This window comes from Hemiscyllium ocellatum, chromosome 24, assembly GCF_020745735.1.
Source record: "Hemiscyllium ocellatum isolate sHemOce1 chromosome 24, sHemOce1.pat.X.cur, whole genome shotgun sequence".
Lineage (NCBI taxonomy): Eukaryota > Metazoa > Chordata > Chondrichthyes > Orectolobiformes > Hemiscylliidae > Hemiscyllium > Hemiscyllium ocellatum.
The window spans coordinates 19,450,025-19,468,488 of NC_083424.1; the positions used below are offsets into that span (position 1 = coordinate 19,450,025).

The following is an 18,464-nucleotide window of genomic DNA, read 5'->3' on the forward strand; positions in this document are numbered from 1 at the left end:
CTCTTAAATGTGGACTTTAAAATCCTCCTAAATGACTCTTTCATTAAAGCTAGAGACTGTATTGAATTCTATTGTTAAAGAGGATCAGACGGGCTTCATAAAAGGCCGTACATCCTTCAATAATGTTAGGAGGCTGCTTAATGTAACTCAAGCATGTCAGCAACAGTCAATACAGGGATTGGTGATTTCTCTAAATGCAGAGAAGGCATTTGACCAAGTTGAGTGGCCGTACCTTTTTTATACTCTGGAGCGGTTTGTTTGGGTGAAATCTTTATAAGATGGGTAAAGATTCTTGGCCCACTTGCTGCGGTCATCACCAATGGAGTATGATCAAGTAATTTTAATGTTTTTAGGGGCAGCCGGCAGGCCTGTCTCCTCTCGCCACTGCTTTCTACGTTGGTGATTGAACCATTGGCGGAGGCCATTCGTAGAGATCCTAATTTATCAGCTCCATATGTGGGGTCAAAATTACATCAGATTTCGTTGATTGCAGACGATGTTCTAATTTTTTGTCAAATCCAACAATTTCAGTGCCTTGTCTGATACAATGCATCCGAGCATTTGATTCCTTTTCAGGGTACGAGATTAATTTTGCAAAATCAGAGGCTATGCCGATGGGTGGTCTTACAAAGGTACAAGGTCTTGAGGGCAAATATTGATTCCCATTTAAGTGATCACAGGGCGGTTTTGTGTATTTGGACATATTCAATACTCCGGTTCTGGATTGGCTGTTCAAAGCTAATTTTGTTCAATTATTTGACAAAATCAAACAAGACCCTCAAAGATGGAAGGCGCTTCCAGTCTCGTGGTTGGGTCGGATAACGCTTATTAAGATGAATGTTCTCCCCCGTTTGCTTAACCCTATACAGAGGCTCCCCCTGATTTTCGATAAGCAAACATTCAGGAGACTGAACGGCTGGTTCAGCTCTTTTATTTGGCATTGTAAGCGGCCCCTTATTAAATTAGTTAAACTGCAATTGCCTCACAGATTGGGGGGAGTGGATCTTCCGGACATTAAAACCTACCAACTGAGCTCGCTTTTGTCCTACGTGAGTAGTTGGGCCTGTGGGAATCTTCTTTCAATATGGCTAGATATCGAAACCTGGCAGGCAAGGTGCCCCCTTACTAGCTTGCTGTTTTTGGACAAAATGAGGACAGTTAGGGAATATTGCAATAACCCAATAGTTATCAATACTGTTAAAGCATAGAGGGCAATTTGGCAGAGGGAAGGCAATATTGGCAAAACATCTTTTTTATGCCTTTTTAATGCAATTTATTTGAGGGAGACATAATGATGTCCTTTGATCAGTTAACACGGAAATACGAGCTACCTAACAGAGACCTCTTTCGTTATTTTCAAGTTAGGGATTATATTCAAAAAAAGACTACTGTTTTTATTGATTCCTACAAATCCAACATAGAGAGGAGGGTGCTCAATGCTAAGAGTACACTTTCTGTCAGCTCTTTCTATCAACAATTGGTGGGTGCCCTCTCAGATGGGTTCAATCAACTCTGCAGGATGTGGGAGAGGGAGCTAAGTGTTGAAGACTCCTCCAAAACATGGAAAGATATTTGGGAAAACACAATAAAGATATCAATTTGCAATAGAACCCATGCTTTACAGTTGAAGGATGTCCACAGGGTCCACTTGGCTCCGGACCATTTGTCAAAATTTAAACCGGGGGTATCTTCAACATGTCCCAAGCGCAAGGTCTGTACCAGCGCACTTACCCATTGTCTCTGGTCCTGTGGTAGGCTTCAAACATACTGGAGTACTGTGGCGGGTGCAATGGAGAGGATTTTGGGTGTAAGGGTGGAGAAGGACCCGATCGCTCTTCTTCTCGGCCTGCCCAGTGTGTTCTCTGCAGAGGCGCATAAGAAAAATCTTTTAAATGTCATCACTTTTTGCGGAAGAAAGAATATCTTGCTGGGTTGGGTATCCAAAAACCCCCGGGCCTGTCAGGTTAGCAGAAGATTGTTATGGAGCATATCCCCTTGGATTTTCTCACAAGTATGGTACACCACGAAACTGAGAATTTTTATGGCAGCCCTTTTTGGAATACCTGGATACAGATTTATTTGCCACCATAACAATTGTGTTTTACGAGTCCAATATCCAGGGAGGAGGAACTGTGAACATATAAATGTCTTGTTTGGCTGAGTTGAGTTATTACTATTTATTGGTTTGATGTTAGTTATTATTTATTTAGTTAAATAGTTAGTTGGGTTTTTTTATTCTATATTTTTCTGTATATATTTGTACATTTGTATTTATAATTTGTACTTTTTTCTTGTGTTCTTTTTTGTACAGTTTTAAATTATTGTTTTGTATTTGTTGTAATATTAAAAAATCTATTTTTTTCAATAAAAATAAAACTTTTAAAAGACTGATTTTAACAATAATATACAGGTGAACAGTATAATTAATATTTTATATGGCACTGACAAATACTCCAGGATATCAGAGTGTTGTACGTATCTGGTATTTTGGCTGCTGTTGCAGGAGATTGCTGTATTACTGCAGGTCAGATGGTGCTGGGATTATGAAGGATTTAACTCAAATGGAACAGATTTCTCTACTAGCCATGTCTCTGTACTCTTCTCTGCCTCATAATATCAGTCAGAATCTGACCAACTTCAGTGGATCTCTTTTCATCAGCACTAAAACTCGAGACTGTGGCAAAGGACATAACAATATTTCAGGTAAGTCACATCAGCAGAAAATGCAAATTTACACCTGTAACAACTGGTAATAACACAAACTATGACAGGCTTATAGAAGGAATTCTCATGCACAGTCCTAGTAATAACCCAGACTGACAAACATGGCAATTTAACAGGGAACTCCCATAAAATATTGGCAATAACCCAAAGGTCTATGACAGCATATGTTTGTGCAGGAAGGTGCAACAACACCAGCTGTAACCCAGATTGTGTCTATTTCCATATACTGTGATAGAAATAAGAACTCAACAAGTTATAAAGAAAATATGGCAAATTATGTTACTTAGATCGTTAAAATTTAAATAGCCCAAGATAATACATTCAGGGGTACAAACAACCCAAAGTCCTATAGGTTTATGCTACCCCTGGTTTTGCATTATAGTATTAGTATTGTACAGATTGGCCTAGCAGTTTTTATCACCATCAAATACAAATTTTATAAAATCTTACAGGGATATTTTAAAATGGAAGCTTAGATTAAGCAATAACTTGTAACTAAAACAAAAGGAGCACCTTGCATTTCTATAAAGCCTTTCACGTGGGCCAGGAGAAGGCAGATGGGACTAGTTTAGTTTGGGATTATGGTCGACGTGGCCTGGGTTGGACCGAAGGGTCTGTTTCCATGTTGTGTGACTCGACGGCTGTATGTCTCAAAATCTTTAACAACAAATTAACTATTTTTGAAGGGTAGATGATGTTTTGTTTTGCACAAATGGCAAACAATACTTGTCTCATTCATGTGCTTCTGGTTAGTGGTATAGTGTATTGGTTAATTTAGAAAGTTTTCAAAATGTGTTAACAGTAGGTAATGCCATGACAATTGGCAGAACTTACTATAGAGGCCTTTTTATTCAGACTATGGAGTTTAACCAGATCACGATTTTTTCTTATTATCTTCCATATGCCTTAATTGAATAGGATTAGTTGTGAAAACTACTAAATACTTTCAGTCCCCAGGAATAAAATAAAATGCTTTATTTAAATCATTAGCTGCTAGACACTTTCACTAGCTTTCTTGCTCTGTAACTTCTTAACCGTGTATAATTATGTGGAATAATGCGTACACGTTTACAGCTAAAATGATCTTGGTTCTGTTACTACTAATTATCACAATAAAAATGTTTAATAATTCATTGAGTTGAGTTTTTCTGTTAATAGCTAATGAGGTGGTGTCCAGCTTACCCTTGCAGATGACACTGTATTTCAATGTCTTCTTCTTTCCATTCTGGTGGACATCGGAAGTGACCATGCTTCAACTTAAGGTAAACATTATTTGTGAGGCTCTATTGATACTCCTGTGTCAACCAACAAGAAGGAGCCAAATGGGATTTCTGTCAGGATTCAAAGGAAAAAATCTAGTTAACAGTGAGCAAGTCCATGAACTCACCTACAGCAATAAGTCTTGATAAAAACCGAGTGATTGCTCTAGAAAAGAGCATTAAGTTGGGGTATGCATTTTATAGCTAATAACCAGACTTACTTAAGGTCTTTGACGCAGCAACAAAGTACAGGGAAGTATTGAGAGACAGGTTACGTTTCCATTCTGAATTCCCAAACATAGCTGCTACAGATAGCTATAAGGATAGCTTAAAGATAACACCGGAGCAGAGAGCCAAGATTAGCAAAACACTGGTGGAGCAATTAGTTCCAACTGACGGAAAGATTTGGAGAAAATAAATTGGAATGGTGGGAGGAATCAAGATTGGAATTGGGAAGTGGGGTGATGTGATCAATATGGAGAGAGTTTACTATGAGAGAGCCAAGTTTGGGTTGATAAAACCCTTCAACACTGAACTTTGTATTTTTTATCTTTTTTTTTATTAACCCCCGCACTACCGCCTAATTGCGGTAGTGCTTATTTTTTTTCCCCAGCACCATAGTGTGCGTGTGCAGGTGTGAGACGCAGTGAGAGACACAAAGTGCACAAATCTTTATTTAATTTCCACCACCAGAAAAATAGGAAAACACCCGAGTGGCCAGTGACAAGCAGTGTCCTTCACATCAAAGGGCAATGCTGTGTGATCAAAACAGTGAAGGGGAGGGCAGGGACTAAATCAAAATAGAGTTGGAGGGGGAAATGATGCACTCCACTCCCTGCGACGCCCACCTCTCCCTGAACAACTACAATGAACTTTGTAAAGGTAACATTGGAATGTTGTCATTTGTTCTACTGCAGACATATAATATTAAATAGGTGATAATTAATTAATGGTATAGTCTACTAATTAATATAGAAATATCTATAGTTCTCATTCTTGCAGTTAAACTTAATTAAGGCTTGTTCTTAGCCCTAATTAACCAATCACATTGAATTGTGATGTACTGACGAGCTCTGTCTCTCTTCACCTCCCTCCCTGGAACAGTACAGCCTTTTACCAGGATACTACCAGTGGTTGCTTTTGATGGCTGTGACAATTCTCACATTAATTGAATGTGTCCGACTTTATCTGGGCTACATGGGAAACTTGCAGGAAAAGGTGAGTGACTTAGAAATGAATATTGCCATAATTGTTGGTTTCAGTCCAGCTGTGTAGCTTCTTACAATTGCTACAAAAGCTGAGGTCGATTTTCACACTGAGTATAAAATGTGAACCAGCAGTGTGGATCGAGCTAACTGCCATTTTGAATTATGAAAGAAATTCATAACACTGGTAATTCATACAAAATTAATGCAGCACAGTTTATTGAATAAAGTACAATGAAACCATTTTAAATCTCACCAAATTTATTCCCTTTGATATCTGATACATAGCAAAACAGAAAATAAGAGAAGCAATGGGCAATTCTGCCTTTTGAGTCTGCTCTGCATTTGGTATGATCATGGCTAATCATCCAGCTCAGTTCCCTGATCCTGCTTTCTCCCCATAATCTTTGTTGCCTTTAGCTTTAAGAACTATATCAATATCTTCTTGAAAACATTCAATGTTTTGTCTCACCCTCTTTCTGTGCAGAGATGCAGAATTCACTGAATTCATTCGGAGTCACTTTGGCTCCAGCATCATTGGAAGGATTCCACTCTGACCTGAATGTTCAGTTTGCTGGTTTCAAGAGTTTGGTGGAAACTTTGCTGGTTTCAGAGCTACCCCTCTACAAAAATCATCTTCCTGTCCATCCATTGAATTGAATATTTCATCTTCTGAATGATTTTATGACAGTTTGTGCATTAATAACATTTCATGACATGACAAGACAACAAAACCCAAAACATCAAATGGGCCAGTCAATGTATTTCCATTCTTTGTGAAGATTTTAATTATCAACTACCCACCTATTCCATTTGGCATGGAAATTATACTGAATGGCTTGCTGAGACGTAGATTCAAAGATTGAAGTACTGATGTTAAATCCCTTCATGCTGAGCTCAATGTGGATGTTAATTCTTTGTAGGGTCCTCTTCGTCTCACTGTTTTGACAGGATCTGAAGATGTCAAACAGTAATAAATCACATTCTTTCTCCCCATAACCTTAGGGCACCAGAAGGCTTTCTTGTCCATCTAATCATTATCAGCAACATGCACACAAATCCTTGCACAAAACATAATTTTTGGAATGTGGTTGTGGTTGTATTTTGGAGTGTTTAACAGTGGGAAATTACTTTAGACTTTAATATTGTTCAGTCAGCCATGCAGCCTCTTATGTCTTCTCGACTTTAATACAGCTGTTTTCAAACCTTGCCACTCTGCAGCTTGGTTGCTGGGCATACCAAAACACATGGGGATTTCATTCACAACTGGTGTTTATGTTTTTTGCCTCAGTCTAATAATGAGTTGCTAGAAACTGGTAATTATGGCAAAACCGAGCTAGTCTGTGAGCAATCTTAGCCTTTGGCTGTACAGTAGATGTTTTAATTCCAGAAAGCAGCCACACCTAACTGATTGGTGCTCTAAAATTTTTGCTGGACTCGCAGTTTGATTTGACCTACTTCAGTGCTTTTATACACATTGCATACCTGATGGCAATGAAACCATTCTGACAATATTTGATGACCCATTCTGATGCATTTTTCTCAAGATCACACCAGTGGGCTGCCCCCTGCTCTGATTATATATTTGGCCTTGGGCACCTTCTTCAGGGCAGACTCCTCCCTCTTCCACTCTCACATCAACTTTTCACTCACAGCAAATTTCCTTGCTGCAGCACAGTTCCTTGACAAGTTAGCAATTTTTTAACATGAACAGCTTCATTGGTTTTGTTGGAAGCCTAATTTCTCTTCATCATTCACAATGGGGAATCTGCTTCATGCTGGTGAGCCTTAAACTGCTGTGCATCTTCTTCATAAAACAGCTTGAGTCATCTGTTCACTGCTTCACATGGTAAAATATGCACTTACAAGGTAAATAAATAGGGCTCAATGCTAATACAAACATCACATATTGTAACTGCAAAAGTGGATCAACTTCTGAATACATGCAAAAAATATGATTTTTGGAGCTGGACAAAGTTATGTCATTTCACACTATGCAGCACAATCTCCAACAGCCATAAGTGTTTCTCCCTGCATACTCCACCAATGACTCATTGGGTAAGCAAGATGTACAGCATAGGAACAGACCCTTCAGTCCAACCCGTCCATGCCGACAGATATCCCAACCCGATCTAGCCCCAACATTTACCATCAACACCTGGCATTTACCAGTAAATTTACGAAATCTTTCCTATTGAAGAGATAAATGCCTTAATAAGATGCATATTCAGACTCAACTGTGACATTCCTTTGAATCAATAGGTTGCTAACAATCACTGTTGGCACTTACAGAAGGGGAATCTAGACCTGTAGACTTTAATCTTAACATGATGCAGCATCTCCAGAGAAAGAAGGGAGAAATGATTGGTATTTTAACCTAATTTAGTCATGTGTTTTTGCTCAGTGCACCAAGGCACAAATTTCAAACTGGGGAACTATAAACAACATCCTTTCAGATCCCTGCTGAACTTGTAGAACAGTAAGAGAAATGGAACAGAATTTTTTAAAAATTCAACATGAAATATGGACGTCATTGGTTGTGTCAGCATTAAATTTCCATCCCTAGTCGCCCTTGGGAAAGTGGTACTGAGCTGTTTCTTTTAACCTCTGCAGTCCATTTGGTGTAAGTAGACCTAATGTTTCCACTACACTGCGCTAGGTTCCCCTGAGGTTCTCTACAGGTCGTTCCATGTACCAATGATTTCCAATTTCGGACGTGGTTTCAGAGCACAAAGCAAAAAGGTCCGCACGTTGAAAAATAAATGGAGGGAGTATTGTGTAGACCCACATTGCTATTTGGAAGGGAGTTCTAGGATATTAACACAGCGACAGTGAAGGAATGATGATATGTTTCAGCATGCTAAGTGACTTCTAGGGGAAATTGCAGGTGGTAATTTTCCTATCTAACTGCTGCCATTGTCCTTGGAAAATAGTGATCATGGATTTAGGAGGTGCTGTCCAAGGATCCTTGGTGAGTTTCTGCAATGCATCTTGTCGATGGTGTGCCCTGCTGCTACTGAGTGTCCACAATGGAAGGATTTGGTTCTGGACAAGAGGGTTGCTTTGCCTTGAGTGGTGCCATGCCACTTGAGTATTATTAAAGCCATAGTCATCCAGGCAAGAAGGTGTATTCAATCACACACCTAACTTGTAGATAATGGACAGACTTTGGAGAGTCAGACGGTGAATTACTCACTGCAGGATTTCGAGTCACTGATCTGATCTTTTAGACACAGTGTTTATGGCTAGTTCAGTTTAGTTTCTGGTCAATAGCAATCTCAGGATGTTGATGGTGGAGGTATCTGCAATGATAATGACACTGAGTGTCAGTAGGAAATGGTTACATTTTCTACAATGGTCATTGCCTGGCTGTTGTATGGTATGAATGTCTCTTACTACTTGTCAGCCCAAACCTCAATACTGACCAGTTCTCACTGCATTCATACATAGACGGCTTCAGAGTTATTCAGAAACCAAAGTCATCTATTCTTTTGTCGAGAAATGTAAGTTCATCTTCAGTGGAGCCAAACAAAATAGGATGCATATCAAATGGAGAATTTGATTAGTTCCATTGATTCGAGGCATTAAGAAAATATCCATAAACATGCAGAATACGACAATAAAATCAAATCTCCCTGTATAAAAATTCAGAATATGTGAGTTAATTCTGCTTGCAACAACTGTCAACCAGCAAAACATGCTTACCTCATTATCTAAATGCACTTCCTAAATTTACAACTTCTCATGAAATTTAACACTCTAATAAAATGTCTAAGTTCAGAAAATTTCAGTTTACAGTGTTTAGAAATAAGGATGATTTTGAAGAAACAGAAAATGCTTTAAATATCTGAAATTAGCAATTGAAAGATAAAATTGGATTGTTTTGGACATTAAGTTTTTTTTAGCCATCTTTTCTTTAATTAAAATATCTGGCCTTTAGGATTTCTGTCTATTTAATGCAATCAGCAAATATTATGTGACTTTAAAATTAAATCCAGTTGTTTATTGTAAAAGGAATCCTATTATATGTATATTTGAATAGTGGTGAAAGAAGACATATTTTGTTAAAGCTCTTTGTCTTGCACTCAACAGGATACTACAGTAAAGGGGGAACAACACCATATCAGATATGAAAAAAGGGTATTGATTTGTTGGCAAGTGAATTTGCATTATAAGGGAATTGCTGTAAAGAATGTTCAGTTGGATGATGACTGACAGTCAATTGGTAAGCTTCGCTTAATCATAAACCAAGCATGTTGACTCTGATTGGTCAAAGCATTTCCCTGAGGAATGAACCAAAATATGCCTGCCACCTATTTCGTCAAGTTGAAAGAGATACTGTGTGTACATGGTCTTTCTATCTGCAAAGATAAGGACCTTATGTGAATGTATATACATGGAGCTTCTAGTACTTGCAAGCCTGTGTGACAATCTGAAATGGTTGCCAATGTAATTCTTCATACAGTCAAGGTTATTTAGCAAATGTTGTTCATTTGCAGAATCGATGTAATGTTGGACAACATACATTGGGTATCCATGATACCTTTCTTTTTGTGAGCAGCCAAACAGATACAATTGATTGTCTGTTACAGCCCACCAGCCTTTGGGACATATTGTCTACTTACCAAGTGTCACTGAAATTCATATACATTACTGTTTTGTGTGTAGCCAAAATACCATCTTGTTTTGCAAGCAGCATCCCGTAACAACTCAAGGTGTAACTGTATAGCAGCAACATGGAATAGCCTGCTGCTCAAATACATTTTGAAATCCCCTTTCATGGTAATCAGAGGCAGACTGTGCACGTATCAGAACTGAATGTGACATCCTTAGGTCCAGTCATGAGTTTGCATGACTTGCAGCAAGAAATGATCAAATCAAAGTAGCTATTATTTCACAAGATAGTTTTTATGTGTCTTATTTCAGTATTAAGCTTGCACAATGAGCAAATGGCTTGGACTGTATTTACAAGGTTGCTGAATTAGCCAAATAGATGGTGTGTGTAGAACTGTAGGGGTACCAAATTCCATACTGACAAATGAGAATAGGTTCACAGTAATCAATAGTAGAGAGACCATAGTAGATTTCTCAAAAGAAATCTCAAACATTTGAGCAACAGTGTGCTATTTTTGTTTGTTATGGAAGGTACACACAGGGTGCTATTCTTTGCTGACCGAAAGAACATGTACACACATTGTACCTGCTTCAATTTAACCAAAGAGGTTACAGCCTCTCTCTGGTTCATTCTTCAGGGCAATGCTTTGACCAACTGAGTCAATCAGTCTGGTTTAATTTATACAAAACTTGACAGTTAAGTGCCAATCATCATCTAACTAGTACATTCTCCATGGTACTACCCCTGCCAGTCAGAGCCTACTTGCAATAAATCAGCCCTCTATTTTTACTCAGAATAAAACACTTCCCTATATGTTGGTATTCTTGTGAATGTCTTGATGTGTTCAAGATGAAAAGGTTCAAGAAAATGTGTATTTTTTTCAGTAATTATCAAGGACTACCAAATGATGATCTGTGCAGATACATCTCAGTTTTGCAGCTCAACCCAATTGCAATTCATCTCAATCCTGATTGATAGATTAAACTGAATGGCAACCACAAAGTATAAATGACCTGTTACAGAGTCATAGAGATCTACATATGCAGGACTAAAGGGGAACCCCTGATGAAGAAGCAGCGCTCCAAAAGCTAGTGCTTCCAAATAAACCTGTTGGACTATATTCTGGCATTGTGTGATTTTTAACTTTGTAAAGTTATACTGTAATACTATAGATAAATTGTTCTTTTGGGGAGCCAGTGCTGAACATGGCAGGCTGATTAGCCTCCTTCTGTGCTGCAACTATATTATGATTCAGTACAGCCTGAATATTAGCGAGGGAAAATTGCAATGCAGATTTATCAGAATGTTACCAGAGCCTCAAAGGTTTTGTTATTGGGAAACATAATATACAGAAGGAAGTGAGGACTGCGGATGTTGGAGATCAGAGCTGAAAATGTGTTGCTGGAAAAGCGCAGCAGGTCAGGCAGCATCCAAGCAGCAGGAGAATCGATGTTTCGGGCATGAGCCCTTCTTCAACATTATATACAGTAAGCTTGAATTCCATGGACTATTGAAGATGGGGACAATTTGAGCAGGGCATTCAAGATTTTGAAAGGAAGTCATTGGGTAGACAGAAAGAAAATGTTTCAGTTGCTGGAGTGTAGACCTGACAGTATCTGTCAAGTTAAACCAAGAAATTCAAGAAAAAAGTTGGAAACACATCTTGATGCAAACTTATTAGATATATGGACCTATTTCATATAAAACAAATCAGTAGATGTTGGCACAAATAATACATTTAAATCTTATCTAGCATAAGAGTTTTGCTAAGCAAGGCCTTTAAGGATTATAAAGCCAATGTGAATTGATTATGTAAGATACTGATCAATCATGATTTCAATGAATGATTAAAAAGGCTTGTGGGGCCAATTTGTTTTGTATGTTCCTAATGATTTAAATTTTGTTTAAAGTACTGATTATTATTGTGTGTCAGCTCCTGATCTGCCTTTTGGATTTTGACCTGCAGCTGCCAGAGTTAGCTGGATTTTGGTTGCTATCCTTTACAATCCAGCTACCTATTATTCTCTTCTTCCTCACTGATCCATCTATCATCATTTTACCCCTGGAGCAGACTATTCACATTCTCTACTTGACCTTCCTGGTTTTTGAATTGGTTGTGGGATTCCAGGCCCTAAGACAAATGACAAACCACTTGGCTACACGCTTTTACCTTCAGCACTTTCAAAAGACAGAACATTCACAACAGAACAAAAGGAGACAAGGAACAGGTATTCGACATGGAAGGAACTCTGTTTCCAATGTTTAGTGAAGTACAAAGTTCCATGTGTATTGAAGCTCCCAACCATGTTAATGGATGCAGATCCCACCATTATTCCTGTGAATTATACCATTGCAAATGCCAACACTTCTGTTCTATTGTTGTGAGGTGACTGCTGTGTGAAAGAATTGATGTTTGTTTCAGTGTATTTCAGTCAATGAGTAGGACTAGGAAAGTTTCACAGCTTTATGTATTAAACCTACAGAAAACTGCCACAATACTTTTTTTTAAATAAAGCCAATCTTTGTGAAAATTGAATTGCCTATGTTGTTTGTGTATGGCTGAATTTTTTAATATTGCTTATTGAAACTATTTTTTTTGGTTCTCTCCCTTGTCCCAGCTCTCCCTGTGCCCTTCCAGACAGCTCTTCAAGTGACTGAAAGATTGTCAGCCTAATTTGAACCTGACTTTTGCTAATATACACTTCTTCTGGAATGAAAGAAATTGAGGGTTTGGTTAAGAAAAAGAAGGAAGCATATGTCAGGTATACAGAGGATCGAGTGAATCCTTAGAAGAGTATAAAGGAAGTAGGAGTATACTTAACAAGGAAATCAGGAGGGCAAAAAGAGGACACGACATAGCTTTGGCAAATAGAATTAAGGAGAATCCAAAGGGTTTTCATAAATACACTAAGGACAAAAGGGTAACTAGGGAGAGAATAGGGCCCCTCAAAGATCATCAAGGTGGCCTTTGTGTGGAGCCACAGAAAACGGGGGAGATACTAAATGAGTATTTTGCATCAGTATTTACCATGGAAAAGGTTATGGAAGATATAGACTATAGGGAAATAGATGGTGAAATCTTGCAAAATGTCCAGATGACAGAGGAGGAAGTGCTGGATGTCTTGAAAAGGGTAAAGATGGATAAATCCCCAGGACCTGATCAGGTGGAACCTTGAACTCTGTGGGAAGCTAGAGAAATGATTGCTGGGCCTCTTGCTGAGATATTTGTATCTTCAATAGTCACAGGTGTGGTGCCAGAAGACTGGAGGTTGGCAAACGTGGTGCCACTGTTTAAGAAGGGTGGTAAGGACAAGCCAGGGATCTATAGACCAGTGAGCCTGACATCGGTGGTGGACAAGTTATTGGAGGAATCCTGAGGGACAGGATGTACATGTATTTGGAAAGACAAGGACTGATTAGGGATAGTCAACATGGCTTGGTGCGTGGGAAATCATGCCTCACAAGCTTGATTGAGTTTTTTGAAAAAGTAACAAAGAGGATTGATGAGGGCAGAGCAGTAGATGTGATCTATTTGGATTTCAGTAAGGCGTTCAACAAGGTTCCCCATGGGAGACTGATTAGCAAGATTACATTTAGCGATTTGCATACATAAGTTGCTCAATGGTAGAAGACAGAGGGTGGTGGTGGAGGGTTGTTTTTCAGACTGGAGGCTTGTGACCAGTGGAGTGCCACAAGGATCAGTGCTGGTTCCTCTACTTTTGTTATTTACATAAATGATTTGGATGCGAGCATAAGAGGTGCACTTAGTAAGTTTTCAGATGTCACCAAAATTGGAGGTGTAGTGGACAGTGAAGAGGGTTACCTCAGATTACAACAGGATCTGGACCAGATTGGCCAATGGGCTGAGAATTGGCAGATGGAGTTTAATTCAGATAAATGTGAGGTGCTGCATTTTGGGAAAGCAAATCTTAGCAGGACTGATACATCTAATTGTAAGGTCCGAGGGAGTGTTGCTGAACAAAGAGAACTTGGATTTCAAGTTCATAGCTCCCTGAAAGTGGAGTCACAGGTAGATAGGATAGTGAAGAAGGCATTTGGTATGCTTTCTTTTATGGGTCAGAGTATTGAATACAGGAGTTGGGAGGTCATGTTGCAGCCGTACAGGACATTGGTTAGGCCACTGTTGGAATATTGTGTGCAATTCTGGTCTCCTTCCTATTGGAAAGATGTTGTGAAACTTGAAAGGGTTCAGAAAAGATTTACAAGGATTTTGCCAGGGTTGGAGGATTTGAGCTATAGGGAGAGGAGAAAGATATAAAAGAGACCTAAGGGGCAACCTTTTCACACAGAGGGTGGTATGTGTATGGAATGAGCTGCCATAGGAAGTGGTGGTGGAGTACAATTGCAACATTTAAGAGGCATTTGGATGGGTATATGAATAGGAAGAGTTTGGAGTGATGTGGACCGGGTGCTGGCAGGTGGGACTAGATTGGGTTGGGATATCTGGTCGGCATGGACAGGTTGGACCGAAGGGTCTATTTCTATGTTATACATCTCTATGACTCTATGACTCAAGGAAGAGCATATATACACTTTTTAATTTAAAAAAAAAATTCCTCACACAGGAGGATTAGGCTAGCCTCTCGGTTTCCATTTCACTGCCTGTAACCTACATTCCACTCCCAAGCATCCCAGATGTTAAGCTATTTTGAACAAAGTGCTTTCCCCCCTCTTCGTTCCAGGCAGCCCTCCACGGTCCTGTCTCCATTCCTTGTTCCACTATTGTAACTGCTCCCCCATCACCAAACGCAATAAAGACAGGGTCCACCTTGTCCAGAGTTACCATCAGTCTCTGCATCCAACACATCATCCTTAAACACTTTCTCCAACTCCGACTAGACCACATCACCAAGAACATCTTCCCCTCCCCAACCCTCTCACTTTCTGTAAAGATCATTCCCTTCGCCAATCCTTGGTTCATGCCACTCTCCCCACAAACCACCCCCCCCCCACCCCAAACGCGTGGGTACCTTCCTCTGCAACCGGAAAAGATGCAAAACCTGCTGGCATTCCACCTCCTCATCTCCATTCAGGGCCCCAAACAGTGCTTCTAGGTGAGACAGAGGTTCACCTGCCCCTTCTCCAACCTAGTTTAATGTATCTGGTATTCCCAATGTGGTCTTCCCTACATCAGAGAGACCAAACATATAGTAAGGGAACATTTTGCCAAACATCTCAGCCGGGCCCACAAGGGCAGATCTGACCTCTCAGTCACCGTCTATTTTAATTCTCCCTCCCACTCCCTTTCCGACATGACCATCCTCAGCCTCCTCCATTGCCACAATGAATCAGACCACAAATTGGAAGAAGGACACTTCATCTTCCACCTGAAATATCCCCAGCCTACTTAGCCTCTCCCTATAGCTCAAACCCTCCAACCCTGTCAACCTCCTTGTTCTGTTCTGAACCCTTTCACGTTTCACAACATCTTTCCTATAGGAGAGAAATCAGAATTGCATACAGTATTCCAAAAGAGGCCAAATCATAATCATGTACAGCCGCAACGTGACCTCCCAACTCCTATAGTCAATGCACTGACCAATAAACGTTTATATACCAAACACTTTCTTCACTATCCTAGCTACCTGTGTCTCCACTTTCAAGCAATATGAACCTGCACTCCAAAGTGTGTTTATTCAGTTGCAGTGCCTCAAACCTTAACATCCATTAACAGAAAAGACAAAACTGAACAAATGAATCTCTCTCTCTCTCTCTCTCTCTATTTCTCTCTCTCTTTCGCTCTCTCCTACTGTTGGGCTAACTGTTTGTTCAAGGAGCGTTCCAGTTTTCCAAAGAAGTTCTGAAAAAGAGCCATACTGGACTAAAAAAATTAATTCTGTTTTTCTCTCTCTACAGATGCTGCCAGTTGAGTTTCTTTGGTATTCTCTGTGTTTGTTCCATTCTGTTTGCTGTTCCCTTTGTTCTGTTGGTTTGCAGGCTGACTTGACTCTGGCGATAAATAAATTGATCTTGGAATAAAATAAACCTTGACATCTGTAGACAGTTTTGATCATGTCAACTCTGTGATCATTACTTCCATTGTTCACACAAAGGATTCAAAATAAGAAGCCATTGCAACACAATGGGGCATGAATGGTGACTGTTCATACCTGGTTTCGATAAACTACTTTCTCAGCATATCCATGATTTGGAGATGCTGGTGTTGGACTGGGCCTTACAAAGTTCGGATGCTGGCTGAACTGCTGTGCTTTTCCAGCACCACTCTACTTCAGAACCTGGTTTCCAGCATCTGCAGTCATTGTTTTTACAAAGTTAAAAATCACACACCACCTGGTTATAGTCCAATAAATTTATTTGGAAGCACTAGCTTTCGGAGTGCTGCCTGATGAACCACCTGATGAAGGAGCAGCACTCCGAAAGCTAGTACTTCCAAATAAATTTATTGGACTATAACCTGGTGTTGTGTGATTTTTAACTCAGCATATCCCTTTGTTAAGGATTGAGCCTGCAGATACAGAGCCTAGGGTGTGGGGTTAGGGAGTATTGACTATGATTTTCAGTCAATAGAAAGGATTGGATTACAAATGGTTTTGGATTTTGTTTTTTTTAAGGGAAGGCATTCACAATTTCAGAATTTTCCTAAGACCTAGGTTAAATCTTTGTGCAGAAATCGCAAAAAGTCAGCTGACCCTCGGAAGTTTTTTTTTGCAGCACACTGTCCACTTTTTAAAGTTAATTTCAAGAAGTCTACCATAAAAGTTAGGAATATGATATCTGTAAGTACATGAGAAAAATAACATCATGCTAATTGAACCAACCTTAAATTGAAATCTTTATCATAAGGTGAATGATATAGTCTAGGCTGCAAGTTGAGGCAGGTTAATCAAACTCACAGTCTATTACTGCAAATGGAAATTGAAATTACAGTTTCCTAGAGGAGGATTTAGATACCAACCACAATACTATAGTTACATGCTGTGAGTCATCTGTTTGCTTCATGGTCCTATTTAAAATTAAACATTTTCTGTTGACATTTGAATGCTATCAGACAGTTAAAATAGTGCAAGAAATGTAATGTGCTGTAAATAGTAAATTATAGAAATAATTGAAAGCATTAAACCTGGTGTATAAAAAGTGATCTGAGTAACTCAGAATGTAAACGTGATAAAACTTGTTTTTTTTAATAATTGTCTTTGAATAGCTTGCAGCAGCCAAAGTCCTGGATAGAAAGTTGAACCATTTTTCCATCTCCTTTATTGAGAGGACAAGTTGCAGATACCTGACCCAAATTTTAAAAGCTGAGGATGAGCAGATCACATTTTTCCCACAGTAAAGTTACACAGGTGACTTACTTTCAAAATTCAGGAGAAAGTGAGGACTGCAGATACTGGAGAGTCAGAGTCTAAAACTGAAAAAAGCACAGCAAGTCAGGCAGCATAGGAGGAGCAGGAGAGTTGATGTTTCAGGCATAAGCCCTTCATCCCCTGAATTTTCATGTAACTTCTAGAATTACATAAAGTCTGGGGGAACTTCCCAGTCAGGACAATAGGATGAAACACGTTTCATGAAGGGAATTTTAGAACAAAAGACAAGTTCACTTGCTAAATAAACTACAATAGTGTCAGTATTCCATGAAGGTCAACAAAGTCTGGCAATTCAACATAAAATTTACATTCAGATACTGCAACATGACACCTGCAGTCAGATACTCATCTGAAACACCCACAGTTAAACACTTCAATGTGGAATATACTTCCTGACAAAATAATACCTTTTCATCCATTACCTTTCTAGTAGCATGAACTTGAGCAATGGTGAATCAGCAGCCCATTGCACACTGGCTTGATTATCTTCTACAGTGAAACCAAAATTGGACAGAAAGTAAGTTGGCTCCTGCTCTGTATTTTTCACACCAAACTTCAAAACAAACTTCACGCTTCAGTATCTTCTGACTTGTTCAACAATATCATGATGCACATAGAAATTAAAAGACTTATGTATAACATTCACTTATCATGATTACACTAATTCCTCTCACATTCTAGGCATCTTACAAAAGCACATTCCCAGTTCATCAGAAATACAATAATCTGAGACCTACTAATATAAAATAAAAGCTTTGCTGTTAGCATGGCTACCACATGTCAGATATGATACAACAGCCATCACACTTCATTTTGCTAGTCACTGATTGTTACAGAGTCTGACAGTTACCTCTGATTATCTTGAGAAAACATGAAGTAGATTCAACTATAGGAACTTGCCAATTGTGACAAGTGATCTTAAATGAAGATTGCCATGAAGACATAGCAACCATGCTCCTAGCTCCAGTCAATGGAAACTTTTTTATGAGAGGTTTGACAGAAACTATGAACTGCAATTTTTAAGGGCAAAAATTCTGTCTTCACCAGAAATATTTGACTCCGGCATGTTGTGCTGCCTCCTCCCCTGCATTTAAACATTGACAACAGAGTCTTCAACTGACATGGTCTGTGCTCTGAAACCTTTTCTCTAAATCTTTCTGCACTGCAACCATTCTGCCTATCATACCTACCCGTGAGTTTTTAACCTCCTTAACTCTTTTACAGCTGCTGCACACCCATTTCCCTATTTTACTGCTTTGAAGATGTCTGGGGTTTAGTTTTCAAAATGGTTTGGAAACTTGATGCTGGGGTAATA

General features: G+C 39.2%; 1 protein-coding gene across 1 annotated transcript; it reads left to right on the plus strand.

Moving 5' to 3' along the window:
• Positions 1-2,585: 2,585 nt before the first annotated feature.
• LOC132827454 (transmembrane protein 17-like) lies at positions 2,586-12,069 on the plus strand. Its single transcript, XM_060844141.1, has 4 exons — positions 2,586-2,703; positions 3,883-3,986; positions 5,088-5,201; positions 11,770-12,069. The coding sequence occupies exons 1-4, from the start codon at positions 2,586-2,588 to the stop codon at positions 12,067-12,069; spliced, it is 636 nt and encodes a 211-aa protein (XP_060700124.1).
• The last annotated feature ends 6,395 nt before the right edge of the window (positions 12,070-18,464 follow it).